At 37.1% G+C, this 26,496-nt stretch overlaps 1 protein-coding gene and 1 long non-coding RNA gene across 4 annotated transcripts; one reads left to right on the top strand and one right to left on the bottom strand.

Annotated features, from left to right (window-relative positions):
• Positions 1 to 954: 954 nt before the first annotated feature.
• Positions 955 to 4,145, bottom strand: LOC133716302 (uncharacterized). The gene is made up of 6 exons (XM_062143008.1): positions 2,922 to 4,145; positions 2,201 to 2,826; positions 1,831 to 2,115; positions 1,636 to 1,741; positions 1,389 to 1,535; positions 955 to 1,266 (listed from the first exon to the last, which is right to left on the bottom strand). Exons 1-6 carry the CDS (start codon positions 4,047 to 4,049, stop codon positions 955 to 957), a joined length of 2,604 nt encoding a protein of 867 aa, XP_061998992.1. The 5' UTR covers positions 4,050 to 4,145.
• Positions 4,146 to 14,600: 10,455 nt separating this feature from the next.
• On the top strand, positions 14,601 to 19,532 carry LOC133717178 (uncharacterized). Of its 3 annotated transcripts, XR_009849453.1 has the most exons (8): positions 14,601 to 15,035; positions 15,234 to 15,638; positions 16,254 to 16,343; positions 16,447 to 16,494; positions 16,893 to 16,961; positions 17,121 to 17,273; positions 17,876 to 17,991; positions 19,064 to 19,532. It is a non-coding gene; the product is annotated as an uncharacterized LOC133717178 (long non-coding RNA). The 3 variants fall into 3 exon arrangements; XR_009849452.1 differs by lacking the exons at positions 14,601 to 15,035; positions 15,234 to 15,638 and having other exon boundaries at positions 16,023 to 16,343; XR_009849454.1 differs by lacking the exons at positions 14,601 to 15,035; positions 15,234 to 15,638; positions 17,876 to 17,991 and having other exon boundaries at positions 16,023 to 16,343.
• The last annotated feature ends 6,964 nt before the right edge of the window (positions 19,533 to 26,496 follow it).

Here is a 26,496-nt window from a genome sequence, read left to right as displayed (position 1 = left end):
AAGATTATATACAATTAGCTAGAAGACATTTTAATAAAAGAAACAAAGAAAGCTAGAGGTAATTTGTATGAAATAGCCAAACTTGTCATTTATAATAGAGATCAGCTACCTAATATTTAAGAAAGCATTAGCAAAGTAATGCAGCAATATAACAAAATTATAAAATGCTAGTATGAATAACTTGTATGTCAGAGTGAGGCTAGAGTAATGGAACACATAATACCTGAATTGATTTCCACAAAACTACTTTTATGTCATCACCAAGCTTCCTCCAATCATGGAGTGTTACAGGTACTTGTTCTCGTACTAGTGGGCCTAAATAAGAAGACAAACTAACTGAGCCCTCACCACATGGTTCACCTTTATCAGTAAATTCAACATGAATTCGACTTCCAGGCTCCACAGCAATATCTTTCATTTTCGTTGGACCCCTAATTTTCTTAAGTCCTCTCGGGTCTGTAGCTGAATCTTGTGACGGTGGTGCATCTTCTTGTACCACTTCTTTTGTGGAAGGTGAGTGGTGTTGGATGTTAGGTTCTGGACTCTCATCACATGGGTTTAGGACTCTCATCACATGGGTTTAATGTATCTTGACATAGTTCTGGACTAACTTGTATATTCTTATCCCCTACATGAGAAACCCTTGATGCTTGTGTGGCTTCCCGAGCATGTTTCCTTTTGTGAGAACTTCTCATCTTTGCATCACCAGCCATTGTTATTCACCTGTTCAAAACAAAGAAAAAATAGCAGTAAGTATATAGTCATTAACTTAAAATTAGGCATAAAATATATTGAAGAGACAAGCATAGTAAGTTCTATAATAAAAGCACAGCAAATTCATGATACATGTTACTAACTTTGTCACTACTAAATTCAGCCAAAATGCAAGCTAATTAATCACTCTTGGACCAAAAAATAACCCAAATCATGACTAACTTCGTCACTACTATGCCTTTACACAAATATGCCTTCACAATCCTCCCTGACATATCTAATTTCATCACTAGACTCGTCAATATCCATGTCAATTTCTGGTGGCATTGAGGCTACATCTGCATTTTCATCGTCGACCTCTAGCTCATGGTAACCTCTTGGTGGTGCCTTCAATACAACATACCAATTAGATGAATCATCTTCTCTTGAATAAAAGACTTGTTTTGCTTGAGATGCTAGGATGTATGGATCTCTCGCAAATGATACTTGACTTTGGTGAAGGTTCACAAGGGTAAATCCATCTTCAACCTTAACACCATTACCTTTATTTGCCTATTGACACCTAAAGACCGGAACATAGAATACGTGATAGTCTAGTAATATTATATCTGTCAACGTTCCATAGTAAGTAACCAAATCAGGCACTTGTGCAGTATCTTTTGCATTTGCCCTACACATGCTAGTTGCGTTTCTCTGTCAATATTTTTTGTGTGAAACCGCTGCCCATTGACAATATACCCAGTAAAAGACAACGCACTACTCCGTGGACCATATGCAATCCATTTCAATGTCTCCGAGTGGTTATTTGAATCAACAGGAATCTGTTTACAGTGTAAAAAGTTATATGAATTATTTTAATTAAGTAGAGCTACTAAGAAAATGAAAATTAATAAAAATAAGGCAGGGAACAGTTCACCTAACCTTCTTTTTTATCCATTCTGCAAATTTTTCAGTATGTCTATTCCAAAGTAAGGTTGCATCATTTCTAAGGCGTTCGTTTGACTCTTGTAACTCCTCCAAGTGTATGCTAGTAGGACAGAAAACTAAATCATTACTTCCAATTGATATCTACACATATTGAAACACTGGAATAATATAAAATGTAATTTTACTTACTCTAAATATGGATCCACCACAGCTGTATTCATTAACACAGCAAGATGTGCAATTTTCTTCTCTCTATCACTTAATGCGATCGATGTGGCTCCGGAAATTGGACGACCTTCGAGAATCACTTCATTGCCAAAATAGTCATTGCGAACTTGTTTTTCCTCCACGTGTATTGTTTTTTTCAGAAACTCACTACAAAACCTCATGCACTCTTCTGCAAGATATGATTCAGCAATACACCCCTCTGGTCTTGCAGGGTTCCGGAAGTAGTCTTTTAGTGTTTTCATATATCTGAAAATAAACAATACAACAGTAATGTTGGTAATGCATCAACTACAAACTATTCAATTTTTTTTTTAAAGAAAATATTTCGTACCTCTCAAAGGGATACATCCAACGAAAATGAACAGGACCACATAGTCGGGCTTCTCTTCCAAGATGAACCATTAAGTGCACCATAATATCAAAAAAAGAAGGTGGAAAGAACCTTTCGAGCATGCACAAAGTTTCAATGATCTCTTCCTCCAAGATTGCTATTTTTTCTCTATCTATAACACGCTGACATAGCTTGTTGAAGAAAGCACATAACCGAAGTATTGCTTTTCTAGGCCATTTCGAAAGCAATCCTCTTAAAGCAACCGGAAGCAGCTGTTGCATTAGAACATGATAATCATGGGACTTGAGGCCAATAACTTTGCATTCCTCCAAACATACACACTTCCTAATGTTTGAGCAATAACCATCAGGTCCCTTGAAGTCATACAATCTCTTGCAGAATCTCTTTTTTTCTGACCTTGAGAATGTCCATGGAGTTGGAGGAAGGTATGTTCTGCTTCCACGAGGTTGAGGATATAGATCCTTCCGAATTTGCATATCTTGTAAATCCTTGCGAGCATTAAGTCCATCTTTTGACTTACCACAATGCAACATTGTGCCTATTATGCTTTCACAGACATTTTTCTCTACATGCATTACGTCTAAGTTATGACGAAATGGAAGTTCCTACAAAAGCATGAAGTTTATTGTTAGTAATTATCATTTGACACTCTGCAATTAATTCAGAAAAAAAAGAATGCATTTAAGACATAAACACTAACCTCCCAATATGGTAAATTAAAAAAGATTGACATTTTCTTCCACCTTGATAGCACATCCTGATCACCATAGTCATCATTTACATCATCATTGTCTTCACCATCAGAATATGGATCAGCATTGTCATTCCTTTTTCTTTTTTTGTTACTACCTTTTCCAAAATCATTTGGAAAATTTCTAAGAGCAACTGAAATATTCCGACCTGTCAAGATTCTTGGCTTCCTTCCATGTTCCACATTGTTGTCAAACCAGGTCTTTTTTCCCCGATATGAATGTGCAGGTGACAGAAATTTCCTATGGCCCATGTATGCAAATTTTCTACTATGAGTTAACCATCTATGATGTGTATTCTTTCCACAAAGTGGACATGCCATTTTCCCCTTTGTGCAACATCCGGCAAGGTTTCCATACGCTGGAAAATCACTTATAGTCCATAGCAAAATTGCTTTGAGATTGAATGTTGTTCTACTAAAAGCATCATAAGTCACCACTCCATTGTGCCACAAGTGTTCCAAGTCTTCTATAAGTGGTTGTAAATAAATGTCTATGTCGTTTCCAGGTTGCTTTGGACCCGGAATCAATAGTGTTAGCATAATATTCTCTTTCTTCATGCATAATGCAGGAGGCAAGTTATATGTAACCAACATCACCGGCCAACAACTATATTTGGAGCTTAACATGGAGAAGGGAATGAAACCATCAGTAGAAAGCCCAAGTCTAAGATTGCGTGGATCAGCTGCAAATGATTCCCATTTATCATTAACCAAGTCCCATGTCACCGAATCAACAGGGTGACGCATTTTCCCATCATTACTTTTATTATCGAAATGCCACCTTAAATCTTCAGCCATTTTCTCAGACCTGATGAACATCCTTTTGAGTCTTGGAATGATAGGAAAGTATCTTAAAACTTTAACCGGAACACCTCTTTTAATCTCATTGGTCCGCTTGTTTTTTTTCCATCTTGAGGCACCATATTTGGGACAATTGTCCAAGTCCTTGTACTCTTTTCTAAATAGACAGCAATCATTCTCACAAGCATGAATTTTTTCATAGCCCATCTCAAATGTCTTTAGAAACTTTTTCACCGAGTACATCGACTTCTGAAGTACATTGTCCTTTGGGAGCATGTCTGGTAATGTCTCAAGAAGCTCATTAAAACTCTTATCAGACCACCCACTCTGAGTTTTAAGTCGATATAAAGCTACAATGGCTGATAACTTGTTGTAGTTAATTTGAACAATTTGGGTACAAAGGAGTTTCTGCTTCTCCTAGTTTTGCTATGAAATCATCATCATGTATGTCTTCCGTGGGCTCAACACAATCTTCATTAACAAACTCAGTAGGCTTGATATAGTCTTGATCCAAAAATTGGGCAGCTCTAAATAACTCATATATCTCATCATTGACCACTTCCCCATGCTCATACCAATCTTTTCTTTGTTTGTACTTGGCCTCCACTCCCCTTGTAACCAAATGTTCAACAACAATACTGTCATGCTGATGATCTACATTGCGACAATCTATGCAAGGACATAAGATCATTTCAGGGTTTCCCAGGTTCCTTGTGACCGTTTTCACAAAATTCCATGCCCCTTTCTCGTACTCGGGATCAGCTCTATGATCAAACATAACAGAAAAGAAAAGAAGAAAATATTGTTGTTCTATAATCGAAGTTTTCAGATTCTATATCAGCCAAGTACAATAGTTTTTACCTGTGAAGACGCACCCAACCTTTATCCAGCATCATATATTCATGTAATTTGTAGGCAAGCAAAATCTAAAATTCAAACAACAACTACTTACGAGTTATGGAAGTGCATAAAATTCACAAGTATTTTCGGTTTCCTCAAACCCAAAACACTATACAAATCTACAAACACAAAGAGAAGATGAAGAACAAGGCTTTATGAATATATCCACAAGTGTGATTGATCAAAAGGTATAGAATCTCCGGTTTTGATTATCAACCAAAGATGTTATACCTCTCTCTCTACACAAAGGCTAAACAAAACTACCTAAACTACCTAAAAGATGAAGAACTAAGAAGAGTGGAGAGGAAATGAAGAGAGGAAGAAGATGAAATGATGAAGGAATAGATTAAAAACGTCCAAATGAGGGGATGGTGTTTTTATAGGCCAAAAGTGATGAATGGAGGGTGGAGATCAAAGGAAATGAAGGGCTAGATGTGATTGACAAATGTGTAAGCACAAAATGTGGATCTAATCTTTAACTCCACATAGAAATGACCTACAAAGCCCATAGATATTTTGGTGGAGAAGAAAAAGTAAGGGTAGAAGGGTCAATGAGAGACAAATGTGTAAGATGTAAGAGGAGGACCACTTGTCATCTTTCAAATTTTGAATTTTAAAATAACCTACACCTAAAGTCTTCCAACCTAAGCTCTCTAACCCTAGTCAACAGCTATTCCATGCCCTCCACACATGTCCTTGGCTGGAAATGGTTGGAAATTCAGCATTGACCTCCGTTGACCCATTTTTTTTGTCCGTTTGCGCACTTTCTTCTCCTTTCTTCCTTCAATTGAATCTCCACCGAGACTTCGGAATTGGCCTTCGATTTATTCATACAAATGTTCATCCATATGTTTAGATCATCCTGGTAAAATTTCAGAGCTTAATTCATCGTGGTTTGGCCGGAAATGCTGCCGGAATCCATACAGATCCGGTTTTGCAGTTTTCATCTTTTAGTGCAGAAACTTGGATCGATCTTTTGACGGCCTTCCACTCAGAAATAGCTCTTTAAATCTTCATAAGAAATAATCCTTAGGATGTCTAGAATGGATCTGGAAAGTTTCAACTCATTTGGAGTTCGTTTGGTCAGCCTGCTACCTCTCCTTCCTTGTCTAGCTTGCTTTCTCCTAGCCGGAGTAGGAAAACATGCTAAGGTTGACTTTTTAGTGCATTTCCATGCTTCACCATTGTTTCCTAGCATGATAAGAAAAACATAATAAAAAAAACATAAACACAAAGGTTAAGCAAAAGTGCAAGATTAGGGGAATAGTTACTAGATAATTATGGACCTAACAATTTCCTGTACGTTATTTATCTTAAACTAAATCAGTTCTCATTTACTTAATGCTATGAGATAATGTGAAGTCCATATTTTCCAACACAAAGGACATATAGGGCAAGCATTATTAGAATGAACAGAAATAATCAGAAAGTTCTTGGCAATAAAATTTAAATGAGAAAGGGAAACATGTCCTAAACGATTATGCCAGAGGTCGGTAGATGAGGTGGTGAGGTTGCAGGCCGATTGGTTGGTTGTGACTGAAAGAGGGTTGGTCAATGTTTTCTTCATCGCTAAAGCCACCAAGTAGTATAAGCCATTATGCTGCTTACCCAAACCAATCATCCTCCTCGTAGCCAGATCCTGCAAGATACACCAATAAGGGAAAAAAGTCACTGAACAATTTAAGCCTCTCATTAGCCGACTAACGGACATCAAATCAACCTTGAATGTAGGCACACATAATATATTATGCAAATAAAAGGCAGAGTTCAAAGGCAACGACCCTCTTGCAATGATATTAGCTCTCTCCCCACTAGGCAACAATACAGGAGGTAGTGAACAATTCTTATCTCCATGCAAAAATAATTTTGTAGATAAAGTAATATGGTCTGTTGCACCGCTGTCAATGATCCAGCGGTTAGAGGAGATTCTAAACAAACCTGGTGGAGTCGTTGGTTTGGTCAAGGCTACATTGACTTGAGTATTGGTGCCTCCATTTTTGACACTCAAGATAGATATGAGCTGTTGTAGTCGTTCCTCCGAAATACCAGGAGCCACAAATTTGATGTCATCTTTAGTCAAGGAATCAGAGACTTGATTGGCAGCAAGGGTACGGTTGTGGTTCCCATCATGTTTACCCTTGTTTGATCTCTCTTTTAGATGTCCAGGTGGGTACCCAATTAGTTTGTAGCATGTCTCAACGAAATGTCTCATATCACCATAGTAGGAACAACTTGAACGGCCTTTGTAGGAACCAGAACGACGCTGATCTTAATCATTGTGTCGTCCTTCTTGTGAACGTTCAAATTTGGTTGATCAGGCTTGGTTGAACCGGTTATTCCTGACTGCCATGGCTGCACTTGTATTAGAGTCCGTGGAACCATGTGTAGTATTGAGAAGCCTTTGTTTTTCTTCCTGACAAACAGAAGAATAAGCTTGACGGACAGAAGGAAGATGATTCATCAAGAGTATTTGTCCACGAGTAGCACTGTAAGATTCATTTATCCCCATCAGGAACTGCATCAATTTTTGCCGGTCTTGTTGTGCACCACAGGTACATGAGGACACATTAGTATATGAAGCCAATTCATCCCAGCTAACTCTTCAATTTGGTGTAGTAGGCTGAAATAGAAAGTTGATCTTGTCGATGGTAAGCAATCTCTTGCTGGATTTCAAAGATGCGAGGGGCAGTGCTTTGAGAGAAACGCTCACGAAGGTCTTCCCAAACTTCACGAGTAGTAATGTAATAGATTACACTATCAGAGATTTCCAGGGTTATAGAATTGATAATCCAAGAATGGATCATATCATTGCATTGAGACTAAGTCGCATAATCATCAGGATACTTTTCTGCCGAGGGCGGTTTGATGACACCGTTGACAAAGCCAAGCTTGTTCTTGGCGTTTAGGGCTATGGTCATGGCTTTCAGCCATGTGGAGTAATTATCACCAGTGAGCGGTTTGGAGACCAAGATCAAACCGGGATGATCTGAATGATGAATGAAGAAGGGATTTGAGATATTGACTTTTGGGGGATTTGATCATTCTCCCATGATTTAGGAGATTGAAGAATGAAGCTTGCTGCACAAGAAGGTAAGGCACAGCGGCAAGGGAGAGAGTCAGGATTTTACTCCTGCTCTGATACCATGAAAGAAAGAAGATTGGCTGGAATAATTATTCATTGATACACTGCCGGATACATATACAAGATACAGACCTTATTCACAAGGCAACTAACATCTAATCCCTATAATCATAATAGTACAATCGTAATAGATATCTACATATCATATATTCCTAATACAGAAGATATTCAAGATTACTTTCCTAACACATTTCACACCCAATTGGAATTGTAAACCTATCTTTCTTTTTTGCTTGGAAACAATGGTGATGTTGTTTAGGCTATAAAGATGTTGTGCTTAAATTATATTAAGTATATTTACTGTGTAATCTGTAATGTATATGTACTGTATAATCTGCTTAATTACATATACTAGAGATGAATTGCTGGACTCTGACTTCTAGTTTAGTCCTTTAAGCTGAATCACAAATCGAAAACAGACTTAAAGTTTTAGTCTTTCAACTAATTGCTTCATGTTTACTAACTAGACCCAAATGTGACAAAAGAAACAGTTTTTGCTCACTATTTTGAGATCCTATCCAGATAATGTTTCAAACTTTTTGAAGATCAAACTGATTAAGCCACCAAGTCATTGTGTTTGTCATGTATGTGTATTGTGTGTTTCTCAATTAGGGTGGAATTGGTTAAAAGATGAATTAACTGCTTGATTTGGGGAAGTTCTTGCAGTTTCTTCAAGTGGTGCACATTGTGGCAGCTACCCACCTTCTATGTGGGGATGCCTTTAAGTTTGGACAGAAATGACATTGGGCGAGACTACAAGAGATTGCGAATTTGGACTTGCTATAAGTGTAGCAAGCAGGGAAAATGGGCGAGAGACTTCCCTTAGCCCTTAGAGTTTACATCCTTCACATAGGTGTATGAGAGCGTGCATCATGCATATTCTAGTAATCAATAGATCTTTCTTAACTATTTGTATTATGTCCCTTCCTTGAATCTAGTGTTCTGGTATTGAATTCGTCCATATAAGAAGAGTACTCTTTTGGGGATCTCTAGTGCTTGTCAAGTGAACATATTTAGTAGCGTAGTGTATCATAATTATAATCTTGTAGGCATTCGAGTTACTGTAACTCTTTCTCTGAGACTTGGATGAACTGATTATATGTGAAATATTGATAGTATATGTGGAGTGTACCTCCCATGCTAAATTGCTAGGAAATAAAGCCTCCTCAAGATTTTCATCATTAGGATAAGGCATTAGAATTAGGGTGCTTTATTTGTTAATAATTTACTAGAGGATTGCAGTATATACAAACAACTATTCATACTTACCTGTTTGTTGTTTCCATCGAAGAATCATTCGAATCTTTCTCTCAAACACTGTTGGTAAGTGTTTACTTTTCAATTTTTCAATTCATTGATTCAATTTTTGATTCGAATCATTTAGTTTTCAATTGCAATTATGAATTGAATTGATTAGTGCTTTTGTTTTGATTTATATTACTATTAGAGATGCTCTCTTGTCTATTCATTCATTTTATCACATATATAGATAGTTTTGACGAAATGAAGACATATTTATGAACCTTCCATTTGTTTGATACAACTTGATTATCAGTTATACAGTCTATTTTAAGGATTAAATTCAGTTTACTCCCCTGAACTTTAGGCCTAAAATCAGATTGGTCCCTCTTTCTGAAAATCGATTACGATGGTCCCTATACTCTCAAATGACATCACTCGAGTCCAAAATTTGAATTTGGCTCAAAACATGACGTCAGCTGCTGAGTTGGAGCCGACATGGGGGCCCACAATAAGGGCAAAATGGACATTTCTAATTTTTCTAATTTTTTCTCTCTTTTTTAAAAAAATTTTCTCTATATTCTCTCTCTCTCTCCCCCCAATCTTCTCTCTCTCTCTCTCTGTGAAGCGACCATGGAAGCAAATAGAGCTTCCAAGCGACCTCTGGGCATCCACACCTGCAGCCAATCCCAGATCCAGCTCCAGAGCACCCGCTCGGGTCAGGTCATCAACAACTTCCTCACTAGCTTTGAGTCGGACCGGAAAAGACCCAGACCCATCAATTCTTCCGACAGCAACGACGTCGTCTCCCCCGACACCTCCATGTCCGCCGCCCCCTTCACCGACACCTCTGTCTTCCAAGAACCCCTTAAGCAATTCCTCTGTCTTCTCTCACTCTCCTCCTCATCTCTTTCTCCGTCGCCGCCTCTCCGTCCACGCCTTCGACGACTCATCTTCTACGACCAAACCAGACGAATAGACCGAAAATGGCAGCGTTTCGGCCCCTGAGGCTAAAATTGATGCCGAAATTGCAAAGCTACGAAGGACAAGAACTATCCGAGCAGCGAGTTTCAGTTTCAGGAGGTGAGCCTCTGGAAGAGCTTCGTCGTCAAGCTTCGGATGCTCATTGCTTATCCTTGGAAGCGGGTCAAGAAAGGAAGTGTCTTGACCATGACATTGCGCGGCGAGGTTTTGATCCATTCTCACATTTTGCTTTTGATTGTGTGTATTTACAGTGTTCGGTGTTGAATTTGAAAGAGCTGTGATTTTTGGTTTCCCAGATAGCTGATCAGTTAAAGAGCCGATTCTCTAGTGGATTATCGCTGCCTCAAATTTGTGAGAATTTTGTGAAAGCAGCATATGATCCTCGAATTGCTGGTTGGGGTATAGTGGAAGATGTTGTGAATTGTGATTATGGGTTTCGAACTTCAATTTGTGTTTGAAGATGTGCATTTGAGCTTATATGGATTGTGATTATGGGTTTGTAATGCTACTAGGCAGGTGATCACTCTGTGACATTTGCTTTTCTTTGTAATATGATATCAATGTTGTCTTTAGATGTGGAAATTGAGTGATACAGTTATGGGAATTGATAAGACTTCTTTGACGATGGTTGGTTTTTGATGGGTTCGGAAGAAGAAGGAGGAAGAGGAGGAAAGGGAATTGGAGGTTCATAAGAAAACGAAGACATCTTTTTTTTTTCTTTTTCTTTTTTATAAAAAATCATTTTATTGTGAAAATGTCCGTTTTGCCCTTCTTGTGGGTTGAAAAAACTGAAAAGTGGGCCCCCATGTCGGCTCCAACTCAACAGCTGACGTCATGTTTCAAGCCAAATTCAAATTTTGGATTCGGGTGATGTCATTTGAGAGTATAGGGACCATCGTAATCGATTTTCAGAAAGAGTGACCAATCTGATTTTAGGCCTAAAGTTCAGGGGAGTAAACTGAATTTAAAATAGGTTTTAATGTATTTAAATATAAATTGGTGTCTGGTTTCAATCCTAAATTAGGAGTTTAGGACATATCATTTTCAAATTCTTGGATTGATGGTGATAATGAATTCAATAACTGTGATATCCAAATCGGAAATGGGTGATAATGCTTGATCCTTGATTATTTTTGTTTTGGTTTTTTTTTTATAGAAAAGTTTGAATTTGAGTTCTATAGCTTCTGTTTGAACTCTTGGTAATGTTGAATTACTGAATTGGTGATCTTTGCATTATGTGTTCTATTGTAAATACAGGTTTTACTGTTCACTACTAGAATAATGTCATTAGACATCACCACTATTAAATCGGTCAGGATTGCACTTGATGTTAAAAATCATGTTAACATCAGTTTGTGAAGAAACCGATTTCTATTGTTATTATGGACATCAGTCACCAAAGAAACCAATGAGAAAAGTTTCGTACGAAAAATTTACAAAAACGCGGAGGGACTAAGTTGAAAAATTTGAGAAACGCAGGACTTAAAATTTCATTCCCCCCACACTTAGTTATTTTTCTCACACGACTTGCATTGACTTTTAGTCATTCCCATACCCTAACTCATTTTCACCCGACCTCCTCGTCTTCCTCCTCCGCCTCTGAGCTAGCCATCTTGGGCACCTCCATTCCCTTCAACTCTCTCAAGCTCGATTGTAAGCACAATCTGTCACGCCCCTGATTTTTAACACAATTAAAAATCGATATATAACCCCATAATTATACATGCGTGAACGTTCAGCCATCAATATCAAATACCTGGAAAACTTTTTCCCTTTATACAACATACATATTGATGCCCTGAACCCACTATGTCAATATTGACCCGCCCACAGAGTCATATATTACATAAGCTTACGAATTAAATTGTCCACAACAAGATAAAACGCAAAAGCTCCTCAGAGTATACTACATAGCGGAAGTCATAACATTGGCAAGGCCAATCAATTTTGCTTCCTACCTGTTCTGTTGCCAACAAGCTACCTCGGCTTCAGCCCCGATTATCCTACCCTGCAGGATTAACCCCTACACCGTTGGAATGGTGCACCGGGTTGTCACACAACAAACCCGGTAAGCTTTTGCAAGCCCGTATGAGTAACTCGAAACAACTCACACCAAATCACAACCACAACCACACTTAAAAAAATCAAATTAAGTAAAATCAATAATCCCTGCATTGAGACTTAGTTCAGGAGATCACATCAAAACAACAATCCAAAAAGCAGTAATCCCTGCATATAACTTAGTTCAGGAGATTACATTAAAACAATCGATTCAAAAAGCAATAATCCCTGCATATAACTTAGTTCAGGAGATTACATTAAAACAATCGATAAAATCATAGTAATCCCTGCATAGAAATTTAGTTCAGGAGATTACATTAAAACAAACAATCTCAGTTTAAACATTATTCTCAAAACAACTCACACTTGAATTCTATCAAAATAACATAGAAAGCAACTCACACCTTGATTTCTATCAATCGTACCATAACGTACCATAGAAAACAACTCACACTTGAATTCTATCAAAATAACATAGAAAGCAACTCACACCTTGATTTCTATCAATCGTACCATAACGAACCAAAACGTACCAATTCGTACCAAGTCGTTAATAAGGAAAACAACTTACACCTTGTCCCCTTAAAAACCGTTAATAAGGAAGCAACTCACACTTTATTCCCTAAAAACACGTAATGTCATGAGTTATCAATAACCAATTCCCGTTACCCCATGAATTACCTAGATGGCAGACAGACTAGAGCTCTGACTGAACGTAACCACTCGTCCGGCCAAAGACGTGATTACCTGATATTCTGCCCAAGGTCATAGACCTTCGTTCCTCGGGCCGCACAGTCCCTTGGAGCAAATCATTAAAACAGTCACACAGGACTCAAAAACATTACACAAATCTCACGCTTTTCAAAACAATCGAAATCGACATTTCCATAATCATTGTTTTCTGAAAAGCCACAAAACAATAAAAAGCATCATTTCATGCATATTGTTTCCATACACAAATCTCAACGCTTTTCAAAACAAATCGAATCAACAATCCCAAGTCATTTGTTTTCCAAAAGCCACAACCCAAAACAATAAAACGCATCATTCATGCCTATTGTTTTCATAAATCCACAAACCACCAAAACATATAATTTGCAGTTAAATCAATAACTCACAAAACGATAAGGTGTTCCGTTCCAAAATGAACCTTGTGAGATTACTCACCTCGAAACTCCCGCTGCGTCTTCTATACAGAACCGAACCAAAACTATCACCAACAACTCGTCCAATTCACCTTTAGAAGCACCTAATCACCAATGACCTCAAATCAGTAACGATTCACAAACGATTTAAGTCCGAAACCTCTGTTTTGAACTAAAATCCCCAAAGTGGTGCCAATCGAGGCAAAACCACATCCGAGACCTCCCAAAGTCTCCGGAATACGTCCATGATCGATGTGACCAAACCACATGTCGACCGGACGCTCAAATCCTCACGGATCGAATAAATCGATCGGTATGAAACTGCAAAAATCATAACAATTCCATACGAACTCCAAAATTTGCATATTATATATCGAAACGCTCGTATCAACGAGTAGAACATATATAATACCACAAACAGTTCCTTAAGTGGCCGGAACACCGCCAGAACGCCACCACAGACGGTGGAGCACCGCCACCGGCCAAAACTCATTATTTCACAAAACTCCCAACATCAAAAAGCTTCATCTAAGCATGCTTGTGGATTCTCATAACTAGCTCGAAGTCAGAAAACAAGCTTAAGGGATCGAAAACTACCTCACAAGCCGTGAACAGTAATCCCAACTGAGTTGATCGAAGTTTCACGTGAATCGATCCAAACAAACACCAAGGATCGATCGGCGAGGCTGCTCTGAGCTCAACCAAGAAAACTCGAAGCCTTGCCGACGTCGGAATAGGGATTTCCGGTCGGGTCCGAAAACTCCAATCTGCACCGCCTTCTATCGCCGTCACCACCGAGAATCGGCGCTAGAGAACACCACAGGGAGGAGCGCACGGAGGAGGCGAACTGATCTGGAAAGTCTCGTCGCCGGAGATGGCCGGAGCTCGCCGGAAAAGTCGGGTCGGATCGACCGGGTCCGGGTCGGGTCAGCCGGATATCTTCGATTCTGAAGGTAGCAGCCGAGAGAAAAGAGAGAGAAAGGAAATGGTTTTTCCGGAAAAGGAAACTTATGAAAATAGTAAGTTTCTCCTTCGGGAAACTTCTATTTATACCAAAATGGAAATTCCTTCCAATGGCCATAACTTTCTCATACTAACTCCGATTTCCGCGTTCCACATATCCACGAACTCGTATCGACGCGTTCTACAACTTTCGTGAAGGAAGTTTTCGGAGAATCCCAACGTATCAAAAGTCAACCTTAGCAACCCCCCTAAAGTCATACTTTTCGAATAATTATTCGCCCGAAACACTTCCGCTCCATCCACGAGCCACGAAACCGTCCAATAACCACAATCTAAATTCCGGAAAATCCTCGGAAAATACTAATTTCCGGGGCATCACACAATCAATCTCTCTCTCTCCCTTCACCGACGGCTACTTCTCCTTGTACCCCTGCAAGCTCGAAGAGGTCAACATCGAGTGCGGCGAGATCTCAAAATTTACAGATCTGAGCTAGCCATCTTCAATTTTTCGCTACCCATTTTGGAAGATCCAAAGTCCAGGTACTCAAATGTTCTGTATTGAGCTGATTGGAAGTGGTTTTCTTTTTCTTTTTTCTATTGATTATCCTATTCTCTAATGGGTTCGCTTCTGTCTCCTTCATATCGCTCCTCAACCCCACCTCACTGGCAAAAGGTTAAGCAAAGAGAAGAAGGTTCCTTAAAGCTGAAGCCTTTGTGAATGAAATGGGTCTGAGCAGACCTCACAAGGTCGGCAATGGAATCGCCACCAGATGGGTTTTCTCTGTTTTGCATTGCCAGTTTCTTCTTGGGTGTTCTTGTTATCAACAGGTGCTTTCCTCTTTTTGAGATCCAGCTTATAGATTTGCTTAGTGGGACTTGTAAATCTTTAGTCTTTATGGTGTTTTGATGCAAATGAGGTTTCTCTGGTTTCTAGATTTGAAAGTCTTTGCTTTTGGAACCCATCATGCTCAAGATTCCCACTTTTTCTAATTACATGTGGCTCCTGACTGTTTCTCTGATATACAGTCGTTGCCATCAAGATGTACCACATCGATGTGTCCGAGCCCATACAAATCCCAGTTCTCAATTCAAGGTTCAATATTGCTTCAATCTTACAAGCAATGGAAGCTGGTTTCTTTGCTTGAATGCAACTCGCTTCTTTTGAAGTGATTCAAGTTTCCATAGCTGGGTTATTTCTCCGTTTCAATTGTATTGAAGTACTTGGAGCTCTCAAACTTCAGCTAGACTGGGAACGGAGAGCTAGCAGTGTTGATCCCAAAAAGTTGAGTCTGGGGCTATAAGATAAAAATCCAATTGTGATTGGACCTCCCAAAATGTTTCCAACTGTGGCTGAAGAAGAAAAGTCGAAAGGGAACCCAAAAGGAGAAGAAGCAGGAAACTATGAGATGGTCAGATGAAAAAGTCAAAAAGGTAATATCTTTGAAGATTTTTCTTTTCAGTTTTGAAAAAATTTTGGTGCTTTACTTCTCTATTTGTGTTTCTTTTTTCTCTGTTTCATTCAATATCTGTTGAAAATTTGCTATATGCCTGGGCTCTGAGGCTTTCTATATGTCTGCAATTAGAGATAGCTTGAAGAATTTTTGTGTTAACCTTGCAAATTTATTGAAGCACATTTTGGGGCCTCGAATTTTTTTCCGCCTTGAGCCTCACTCACAGGGCCGGCCCTGGCTTTCTCTAAGATCAAGTTGATTGATGGGTTGGGATGCCACATTATTGTTTCAGTTTGCTACACATAATAGTCTCAGTTTGCTAATGGAACCGCTTACAGCCTTACATACATTTTATTGCATTTTAGAGTTTAATGATGAAGTAATTTTACTGTTTAATGATGAAGTGGAAATGAAACAAGAATAATATCTAAAGAAGTTTGATCTAATTAACAATTTGTTCAGATAGTTCCATGTTTTCTGTGAAAAAATTGTTTCTTTAATTTCTTTTCTGCAATGTACATCCAACAATTTTGGTTGTCTGTATATATTTTGTTTTCTTTACATTCAATAATTCAAAATTGTTTCGTTCTTGCAGATTATATGCAAAAAACTTTTGCCAACATTTTTCTGCTGCTGTTCCTTTGTCTGCTGCTCAATATTATCTTGGTTTTGTATTGTTATTCAGGTATGAAGTATAAAGTACTGTTACAATATTCCTGTATTCCCTTTACAATATGTACAGCTAATGTAATATCAAATTTTTTATCTGTTGTCATTTTATTTTGCAGATTTGGGGAACAGTTTGCAGTCAGATTCCTTAACTGTTATTGATCCAGGTAAACAAATTTTTGAGGCTATGCATTACAACTGTACAGCTTACTAATTGTATTTGGTTTTTTTTTTTTTTTTTTTTTTTTTTGATGAGAACTGATTGTATTTGGTTTGTTTATATTTTATTATTATTATTATTTTTGGTCATGCATTATCTGATTTAAAGAGATTGTTAAACTGCTTGATTTTGCTTTGTAAAGAGGTTGTGTATTACTGATTTAACACTCACTCTAGAAGATAGGTGGTAATTATAGAAATCAATATTGATATTTGCTTTATCTATATATTCTGCCGTGTGTTTGTACTCATGATAATGAACTGCAAATATAGTTGAAGCTGTAATATCTAGGAAAGTTATGGTTTTGTTTTCGTTTTGTGGTGGTCTACGGATCTGGAAATCTAGGGCTACCAAAAGGGAGTAAGAAATGCAGACACAAACTAAACTCATGGAGAGGAACAAGTCCATGATTGGGTAAGATTTTTACTGAGTCTTGCCTTTAGTTTACATTTTTTACTGAGCATAATCAAGTTTAAGGCCTGGTACTTGAATGTACGTCTTACAGTATTAATGACTAAATAACTAAACTCTTAGTTAATGGTTGATTTGAAGTTATCGTTGCTCTGTTTGCAGGTGGACTTCTCTTTATTAGTAGTAACTTGCAGTATGTTACAAGCTCGACCTTGGTGCTATACATCTTCTCGAAATCCATAAGTAGTACACATCTGAAGCAACAGACTACACATTTGAAGAACTCATATGGAATGATTGGTTCAATCTTGAAATGTAAGATATTTTCACAAGAACTAACCACTTTTTAATTTGTATATAAATAACATCTTTGGTTAGAATATCTGTCTTTTGAAAAATGTAAATACAGCCAATTTGGGGGGAAAAAGGGATTAAATTTCACAGCCAATTTGGTATCTCACCACATGCACACACACCTGATGGATATTGGCTTCTGTTCTCGGATGCATAGGACAATGCTTTGAATACTGATAAACTTGGCCTCTGTTGAGATTGTGATTTGTAAATGCTTTGTAAATGCATGTGCTCTCATATAGTCGCTTTAATTTCTATGGCTATTACATATTCAGTGCTAATTTTATTACCAAAAACATAGAACATTTGAATTCTTTTTGAGCTTGATTCCATAAAGGACACATTTAAATTTTATCGCATGGATTTTATCGATGATGGTAACTTTGCAGTTTATCAATTGTATTTAGTTTGTAATTCAAACTATAGTACCCTGCTTGAAAGTCTTATAAAATTTAATCTTTCAATGAAGAAAACGCCTTCATTGATTATTGTTGTTGTTAGTAGTTATCTTTCTGTCTGTCTTTAAGCTTTGAAAGTCTGATCTGTGGTTTTTTCTGTAATAGCTGCTTAGGGGTTGCTTATATTCAAGAAGTTGGGAAAGCCAGCCTCTTTTGACACTTTACTGCACATTTCCTGCTCAAAATCTCAAACTTGCTACTACTCAGTTTACTCTTTTGAGGTATGGTTGGTAAATTTGGATCTTTTCTTTGAAAAATAAATGTTATGCTTGAATTAGATGTATGCAATTGGGCTTGATTCCTCTAATCATTTGGTACCAATGGAACAAACAGAGCAATAACTAAAACTCTGCTTGATCAGGAGCGTATTGAAAGACAGTTGAGATATCTCAAAAGACAAAAAGAAAAACTCGAATCCTGCATTCTACATGTCATCTTTTGATTTTCTATTGTTATAGTTTTATTTTGATTTGGTTCCTGATCTGGACATCCTTTCTTCTTATAATTACTATGCCTGTAATTTTGTCTTCCTCTTCATATTTCATATGAGATAATTACATGTTCGTTTTTGGAAGAATACTTCAAAACAAATCACCACTTTCCGATTAGTCATAAAAAAAACCCCGCAGCAAAGCGCGGGCTCATTTACTAGTGGTACTTGAGACTAACTAATAATTACTTTTTTCTCATTGTATTTGAGACGTATGATCATGAACATAGCTAATATATGTTCTTAAGGTTTTACTGTTTGTTTGAAAATATGTAAGGAGCACCTTTATGCTACGGACTCAACAAAGGATTGTCTTTTTTTTTTTTTTGTGTTTTTCAAGTTGCTTGGAAGCACAGATATTGATTAATGTGTGATATATGTAGAAGCATTACTGTATTACTGTTTGATGCACCATTTTGATTAATGTGTGATATATGTAGAAGCAACAAATCCCGCGGAAAAGCGCGGGGACCATTGCTAGTATTAACCATTCTTTCATCAACCTAGAAGACACATACGTAATTCATTTTGGATATTGTACACTTGGCCTTTTGGAAATTTATCTAGATACATTTATGCTTTTGTTTATCTTGTTCAAGTTTTAGCTTCTAGCTAGCTGCTGCTTTGTTATATAATTGAAGATTGCTATTACTATGTTTGTCTCACTTTCTGCAATCAAGTTTATGTTGCTGCTGCTAAGGATTGGAATTCTAGATTTTAAAACTTCAGTTAACGAGTCGGTCAATTTCTTCTGCTGCTTTGTGTGGTGCTGTCATGACTTACATTGTTATATATATTTGTAGTGGGCGGTAAAGGATCGAAAATGGTATACCCAACAACAACTTGACGAGGTCCGCATTGAAGTAGTCGACTACTTACAGACTCTGCTGTAGGTTCTGACCAGTTTCTTGATTTTGAGTTAGGCTAGCTTTTAATTAATTTTTTTGTAGCAATTATGAACAAACATGAATACTAATTGCTAGGCTAGCCTTGTAGTAGGTGAATTGGGGTTTTATTTTGCCCATTTTGTAAACTGTTAAGGATGATGATTTTAGATATAATACTCCAATATTCAAATCACTCTTGTCAACTATTGAAATTGCAATTTATAACAGCAGCTACATATTTTGTGGACATCATCCTCTTTATAGAATGTGATGTCTAGATATAAAGTTGAAATCAGTTTTAACCATAAAAACTGATGTCTAGTAATACAGATACATCAGTTCCAAAATGAAAATCGATGTTACTGAAATATACAGACATCGATTTTTTGTCGAAAACGATATGTTACTGAGTACCAGACATCAATTCCAAAATGGAAATCGATGTTACTAAAATATACAAACATCGATTTTTTGTCGAAAACGATATGTTACTGAGTACCAGACATCAGTTCCAAAATGGGAACCGATGTCTGTAACAGTATCAGTCATCGGTTCTTAAATCAATAACGATGTTAAAACGCAAACTTGTGTTGTGTAATCTATATTTCTTTAAGCATTAAATACAATAAAATGTGGATTTAACAATAGTAAAACATGTAAGTTTGTTATCATTTAAACCTATTTACATCGATTTATAATTAGGAACCGATGTCTACACGAATACTAGACATCGGCTAAAAACCGATGTCTGCATTTTCCGGATCTTTCTCATCACCCACAAAGACATCGGTCGGGTTTTTGTTTCTCATCGGTTTTTGGCCGATTTCTGGGCCATAATTCTAGTAGTGGTTTTAGTGTTCTACTTGAATGAATGGATGAATGAATGCAGACTTGTTTGAAGTTAATTTTTGGTTGTTTCAAAGGCATCGATTAATTAGAGTTTGATTTGTTGAATTGTACAAATCTCGAGCTGAAGGCTTCAAGAGGTCAATTTGAAGACTTGGAGGAAAACTTTAGAATTGTTGGTTTTGGGTGTCTGTTAGTTTTAAATTCTTGCAAGTAATGAATCAGCTTAAAGAAGCATGCAGTTTCCATTTCTTTTTTTTACTTTTGTTTTCCCCTTATGTTTCCTTATCTGTATAGACGCTCCTTCCAAAATGAATGATATGGATTGAAAATGATATGGAAGTTTAGGCAGTGATTGTTTTGCTATAGATTGAGACTAATTCAGATAGTTTTCTTTCCTTTTACTTTAGAAGGAAAAGAAGCTGGAGCCTCTGGTTGTTAGACTGACTCTCTCAGATATCTAAGTCTTTCTGATTTTTCTTTTCTTTTCAAGATCCAAGTTTTTCTCCCTGATCTCTTTTGTTCTTATTTTTTGTAATGATGATACTGAGAATGTAAGAAATGAACAAATGAAAGGGTTTATTTGAATTTCTTTTGATATGATGTGAGCGTTTTCAACTGCCATTGCATCACTGAACTTTTACCTCTTTTTTTTTGGCGTTCAAGTAGTTGTACGCTGTAACCATAACACTTTGATCTAATTTCTCATGTTTCTCATCTAGGCTGCCTGTAAAGAAGAAGAAAGGAAATGATGCGAAAAACAAAAGTTTGGAAGTGGAAGTGCAAACATTGAGTGAGAACTTCAGAAAACTGGAAGTGGAAAATGATGAAACAGAAAAGGGTGCAAATGAAGTGAAAGAAAGTGAAACAGAAAAGGATGCAAATGCCGTGAACTATTGGACTCAAGCTAACAAGTATAACATAGACAATTTATCGATTTATTTTCTGTAATTGTTAGTGTCACCCTTCTAAAAACGTTACAGTTAGACATTTTACTTCAATTAACAAGGCATTTATTTGGCAAAACAAGGAGTCTGACCTAACTATGGTAATAAAAAGCGAGGATGACATCAAACACAATGTAAAATCAAATTCCTTGCGTTAATTGCCACAAGGCAGTATTGTATTTGTGTATTTTGTGTTTTCATGGGAATAGTTCGTTGTTTGAAACATCATTAGTTGATAAACCACCTAATGTTCATCTTTAATTTACGTTAGTCAACTATAGCTTTCTATATTATTTAGCTGTCCATATTCATTGTTTTTGTAGCTAGCTTATGTTAGATGTAAAACTAAGAACACAAGGATCAATCACAGAACATTTAGATACCAGTATATGCTATCTTGAATGTCAAAAATATCAAAATAAGATACTAACCTTGAGTATTCATGATGATGAAGATGCTTAGGCTAAGGTCTTCTACTTTTCACCAAGAATGAGTTCCTTCCTATGGGACAGGGTTTTCCGTTTACTCTAGTGATGGTGGAAGCGGGGACCCAAGTCTTCTTAATGAGGAGGAACATAATGCGGTTGAGAAAGTATTTTTCTTCAGTGGATGAATACGTAGTAATGCCTATGTTAGTGTATTTGAAACTCGAATATTCTCTGGATTCCTCCATGCAGCGAGGTCCTGGTAACTGATAAGTACTTAAACGTAGAAATCACTGGTAAAGATTTGTAGTGCCTTAAACCACGCCAATGGTTGGATGATAAGGTGATTTTAGATAACAATCTATCAAATTACTATGGATTATTATTATTAATAACGACAAAGTTGTGTCTTTCTTCAGTACATTTTGTTCTTGTGGATAGGTACTTTAATAGCTGGTGTTATTAATTGATCCATGTACACTTCTTTTCTCTAGGTCATAAACGTCTACTTTCAGTTGCTGAAAGAGAGAGAGAAAAGAGATCCGACTAAGTTTTTGAAATGATATTTCTTTTCCACGTTTTTCTTCAACAAGGTTTGGGACACTCCACCCCCCCCTTTTTTTTTTCCTTCTTTTTCATCATGTAATCTAATTTATCACTCAATTCAGTAGCCTATTTATATACCACAAATGGTTCTCTCTCCAATGGCTCTATGCATAAACATTTTACCATATCTTCTTGTGAACTTTATATTGCAATTAATCAATGGGGGAAGGGTTATAACTCTGTTTGAACATTGACTAGTAAACATAATCTGGGATATAGCCTCATCGATTATGACAAAGTATTTCATTTTGGAGTCTCTTATAGATACATTTTAGCTGGAGTTACATTCATGCCTAAATTGATTTTTCTCAGATATTCACCTCTATCCACAAAGAAGATCATTGGTGCTTGGCAGTCATAAATAAGGTAGATCAGAATTTCCAGTATCTTGATTCACTCAAAGGAGAGGATAACATAGTGATGGAAGTATTGGTATGATTTGTAGCCATCTTTTATTCATCTTTTGATAAGAAACTATGTAACACTACAAGTTGGTCCTTAACAACCTTGTATTGGTGTGTGTGATGCATTTCTCCTGCTTCAATCCCATTCTATTACTATCATGGCCTCTTCCTCTTCCAATTGAAATGTTATTGTGACTGTCACCAGCTTGCTCTCAATCAAGTTGGATCGCACCAACTACTCTCTTTGGCTTGCTCAAATCACTCATATGTTGCGTGGTCGCAACCTGATGGGGTTCGTTGATGGAACGAACAAATGTCCTCCGTGTTTCCTCAAGGAAAAAGACAGGAAGATCACTGATATGGTCAAACCAGAGTATGAAGCTTGGATTCTCCAAGACTAGATGGTCCTGAGTTGGATCAATGGATCACTCATACCCTCAGTTCTCGCTACAGTGTCTCGCTCTACTTCTTTAGTAGGAACATGGCATTCCCTTGGGAAATGTTATGCCTCTCCATGCCAAAACCGTACTCTCCAACTCAGAAGTGAACTTCTCCGCACTATGCATGGTGATCTCTCTCTCAAACTTCTTGGACAAAATCAATGGTATTGCTGATAATCTTGCTCTTACCGGTAATCCCGTTTCTGAAACTGATTCGGTTTCTATTGTCATGAATAATGTTGGTTTTGTTTATGAGACTGCTATCAGTTCTGCTCAAGCTAGAGACACTCCTATCACTTTTGATGCACTTTAGGCCCTTTTGTTAAGTGTCGAACGTAAGTTACAAAATCAAAATGTTATTAGAGTTGACACTAGTGGTTACAGCCCTTCATGCCTCTCAATCTCGTATTGGTGGTAGCCGTGGTCGTGGTGGTTCTTTCTCTGGAAGTGGACGTGGAATGTCTAGCCGTGGTCGTAATGCATATTCCTCCTTTTCTGGTGGACAAAGTGGTTCTCGCACTCCCTCAATCCTTGGTCTAGGCCCTTCTAATGTTGTGCTCTTCTCTAGTCCTCCTGGCTTCTTTCCAATGAATCGGCCTTCTTGTCAGATATGTGGTAAGGCAGATCATTCTACCTTAGATTGCTACAACCGCATGAATTTGGTGTTTCAAGGACGTGTACCTACTAAGCGTCTTTCTACCATGGCTGCTTAAGCTCACCTTTCATTTTGATAATAGCACCTGGCTACTAGACACTGGTGCAAATTCTCATATCACATCAGATGTTGACAACCTGGGAACTCCTCATGCATACAATGGTTCTGACAGTGTTGGTGGAGTGGTTGATGGGTCAGGTTTGAACATTAAACACTTTGATTCCTCTACTTTCTCCTCCACCTCTTCTTCATTTAAACTACATGATATTCTTTATTGCCCAGATGCCTCATCTAATCTTCTTTCTGCTCATCGATTTACTAAAGATAATAATTGTTTTTTACTGATTTATCTGGATCATTTTTGTGTGACGGATCTCGTGACGGGGAAGATGCTTTTATAGGAAAAAATTTATAGGAAAAATGTAGCAATGGTCTCTATCCTATTCATTTTTCTCGTGGACATCCTCTTACTTTTCTAGGTATTCGAGTCAATGCTCAAGTGTGGCACTCAAGGCTTGGTCATCCGTCTCAGCCTATTTTGAAGTAACTTTTAAATAAAGAGGTTTTACCTCTGGTAGGATCAAGTTATATGTCTTTCTGTTCATCACGTCCGTTGGGCAAGTCTACAAAATTATTCTTTTCTTTGTCTGAGTCTGTTTCTCATTTTCCTTTCGAAATAGTTCATTCTGAAGTGTGGTCCTCTTCAAAACTATCAATTCTAGGATTCAAATATTATGCTTTGTTTGTGGATGACTTTTCTAGATATTCTCATGGATCTTTCCAATGAAATTGCATGAAGTCTATTCCATTTTTGTTAATTTCTAAGCCTATATTCAAAATCAATTCAATTGCACCATTAAATCAATTTAAACCGACGATGGGGGTGAATATGTTAATGCAAACTTTAAACAGTTTTTACTTTCTAAATGCATCAACTATCGAATCTAATGGTACACCATCGTAAAAAAAAAAAGGCATGCAGAAAGAAAACATCATCATCTTCTTGATATTGGACTCACCTTACTTGCTCATGCATCCATGCCTTCTCAATATTGGCTTGAGACTTTAAACACTGCTCTTTATCTCATAAATAGGTTGGCCACTCGTGTTTTAAATCTTTCCTCTCCATATGAAAAATTATTTCAACGTGTACCTGCTTATGATTATCTACACACATTTGCTTGTGCCTGTTTTCCTTGCTTATGTCCATATAGTGATCATAAGTTAGCCCTTCGGTCAAATCAATGTGTTTATAGGTTGCTCTCTCAATTATCATGGATATAGATGTCTAGAGAATTGTCTACTGGTAAAGTCTATTTGTCAAGACATGTTATTTTTAACGAAAATTCTTTCCCTTTTCGTGAGACTATTGCTGCTACTACACATGAAGCGCTGTCAGAGATCTTGAAATTTTACTCTTCTTCTCAATCTATTCTCCCACTTTCTCCTCTCTCCTCATCATCCATCAGACCATCAACACCTCCAACATCACCGTTGGCCCCTCTAGCAATATCACCCACCTATTTAACACAATATAGTCATACAAAAATTCATAGATACAATAAATACTATCATTGGAATCAAAAACCTTTCCTCATAAGCGCAAATGCGCCTACCTTATTCATGCTCCACCCAGTAGTCCCTTCTTCGTATTTCGCGTCATCCACCAATGCGCCCGAAAGAAATTACATTCTTATTTTCCTTGAATAGAAGAAGAAAATAAATAAAAACTATCAAAAGGGGGTGTATTGTATTTGGATTTGTGTTGACTTTTTTTAAATGACAGACTTTTTCAAAAATCCATGGACTCTTTAAAAAGTTCAGACTTCTATTGATTTCTTAAAATCATTGATTTTTACCACAGACTTTTTACTGATTTATAAAAATCTTCAGACTTCATATGAATGACTTCCATAGATTTCACAATACTTAAAAAAAAAAAACCAAACTAGTTTATTACTCAGAGAATAAAATACGATGCGATAGCGATGTTAACTAATGTTCATTAGCGTAGAAGTCAAAGAAGCTCAAATAATGTCATGAAACAAACATATAAGAAAATAAAGGAAAAATCTCCAAATATAATCAACCAAACCAAAAGGTATCCAAAAAAGAGAAAGAAAAAAAAAAAAAAAAACATTGATGAAGTTTCATGCTAAAGAAGCAGATGTCTCTGAAACAATGATATGATTTATTCTTCTCCTTCATTTTCACTTTCTTCATTGTCATTGTTTTCATTGTTGGCTTTTGGTTGGGCATCTGTCTATATATGAGTAGCAATACTCATTCTCCATTCATTAGCATTCTCTCTTTGCTGATCTTGGGTTTGAAAATCATTCCATTCAAAATTATCTTCGTGATTGTCTATCGGATCTTCTTCTGGTTCAGGAGGAAATTCATCTGAATGACATTCCTATCTAAGAAAATTGTGCAGTCCTGCACAAGCCAAAACTAGCTCTGCTTGTGTCTTACATGGAAATGGTGGTGTTGATTTAAAGATTGTGAAACGCGACTTAAATATTTTAAATATTCTCTCAATTACATTCCTCAAGGTAGCATGGCGAAAATTGAATAACTCAATTGCATTGACAAGATGGTTTCCTTCATCAGCAAAATCTTTGAGATAATATCGAGTACCTCGACATGGAGCTAAAAACCGGCATCGATTTGGAAATCCACAGTCCCCTAAGTAATATTTACCTAATAATAAAAAAAACATATGCAATTAGTATGTTATATATATGTTATATGACATAAATTGTAATAAATATTCTAAAAAAAATTTATGCACTTAAAACTATACTTGGTGGCACTTTGAGTCCATTTCATCTAGAAATCGCATCATTCAACACTTTTGAATCATGAGCGGAACCCTCCCATCCACTAATCACATATATGAACTATAAATCAAAGCTGGAAGCTGCTAATACATTTTGTGATATCTTCCCATGGCGAATTCGATATCTGCTTACCTCACGTCCAACTACCGTTGCTGAAATATGCGTGCCATCTATAGCTCCGATGCA

The sequence above is a fragment of the Rosa rugosa genome, chromosome 6, assembly GCF_958449725.1.
Source record: "Rosa rugosa chromosome 6, drRosRugo1.1, whole genome shotgun sequence".
Taxonomy (NCBI): Eukaryota; Viridiplantae; Streptophyta; class Magnoliopsida; order Rosales; family Rosaceae; genus Rosa; species Rosa rugosa.
The sequence above is the reverse complement of the archived record's forward strand: the minus strand, read 5'-3'. Positions and strand labels throughout refer to the sequence as shown.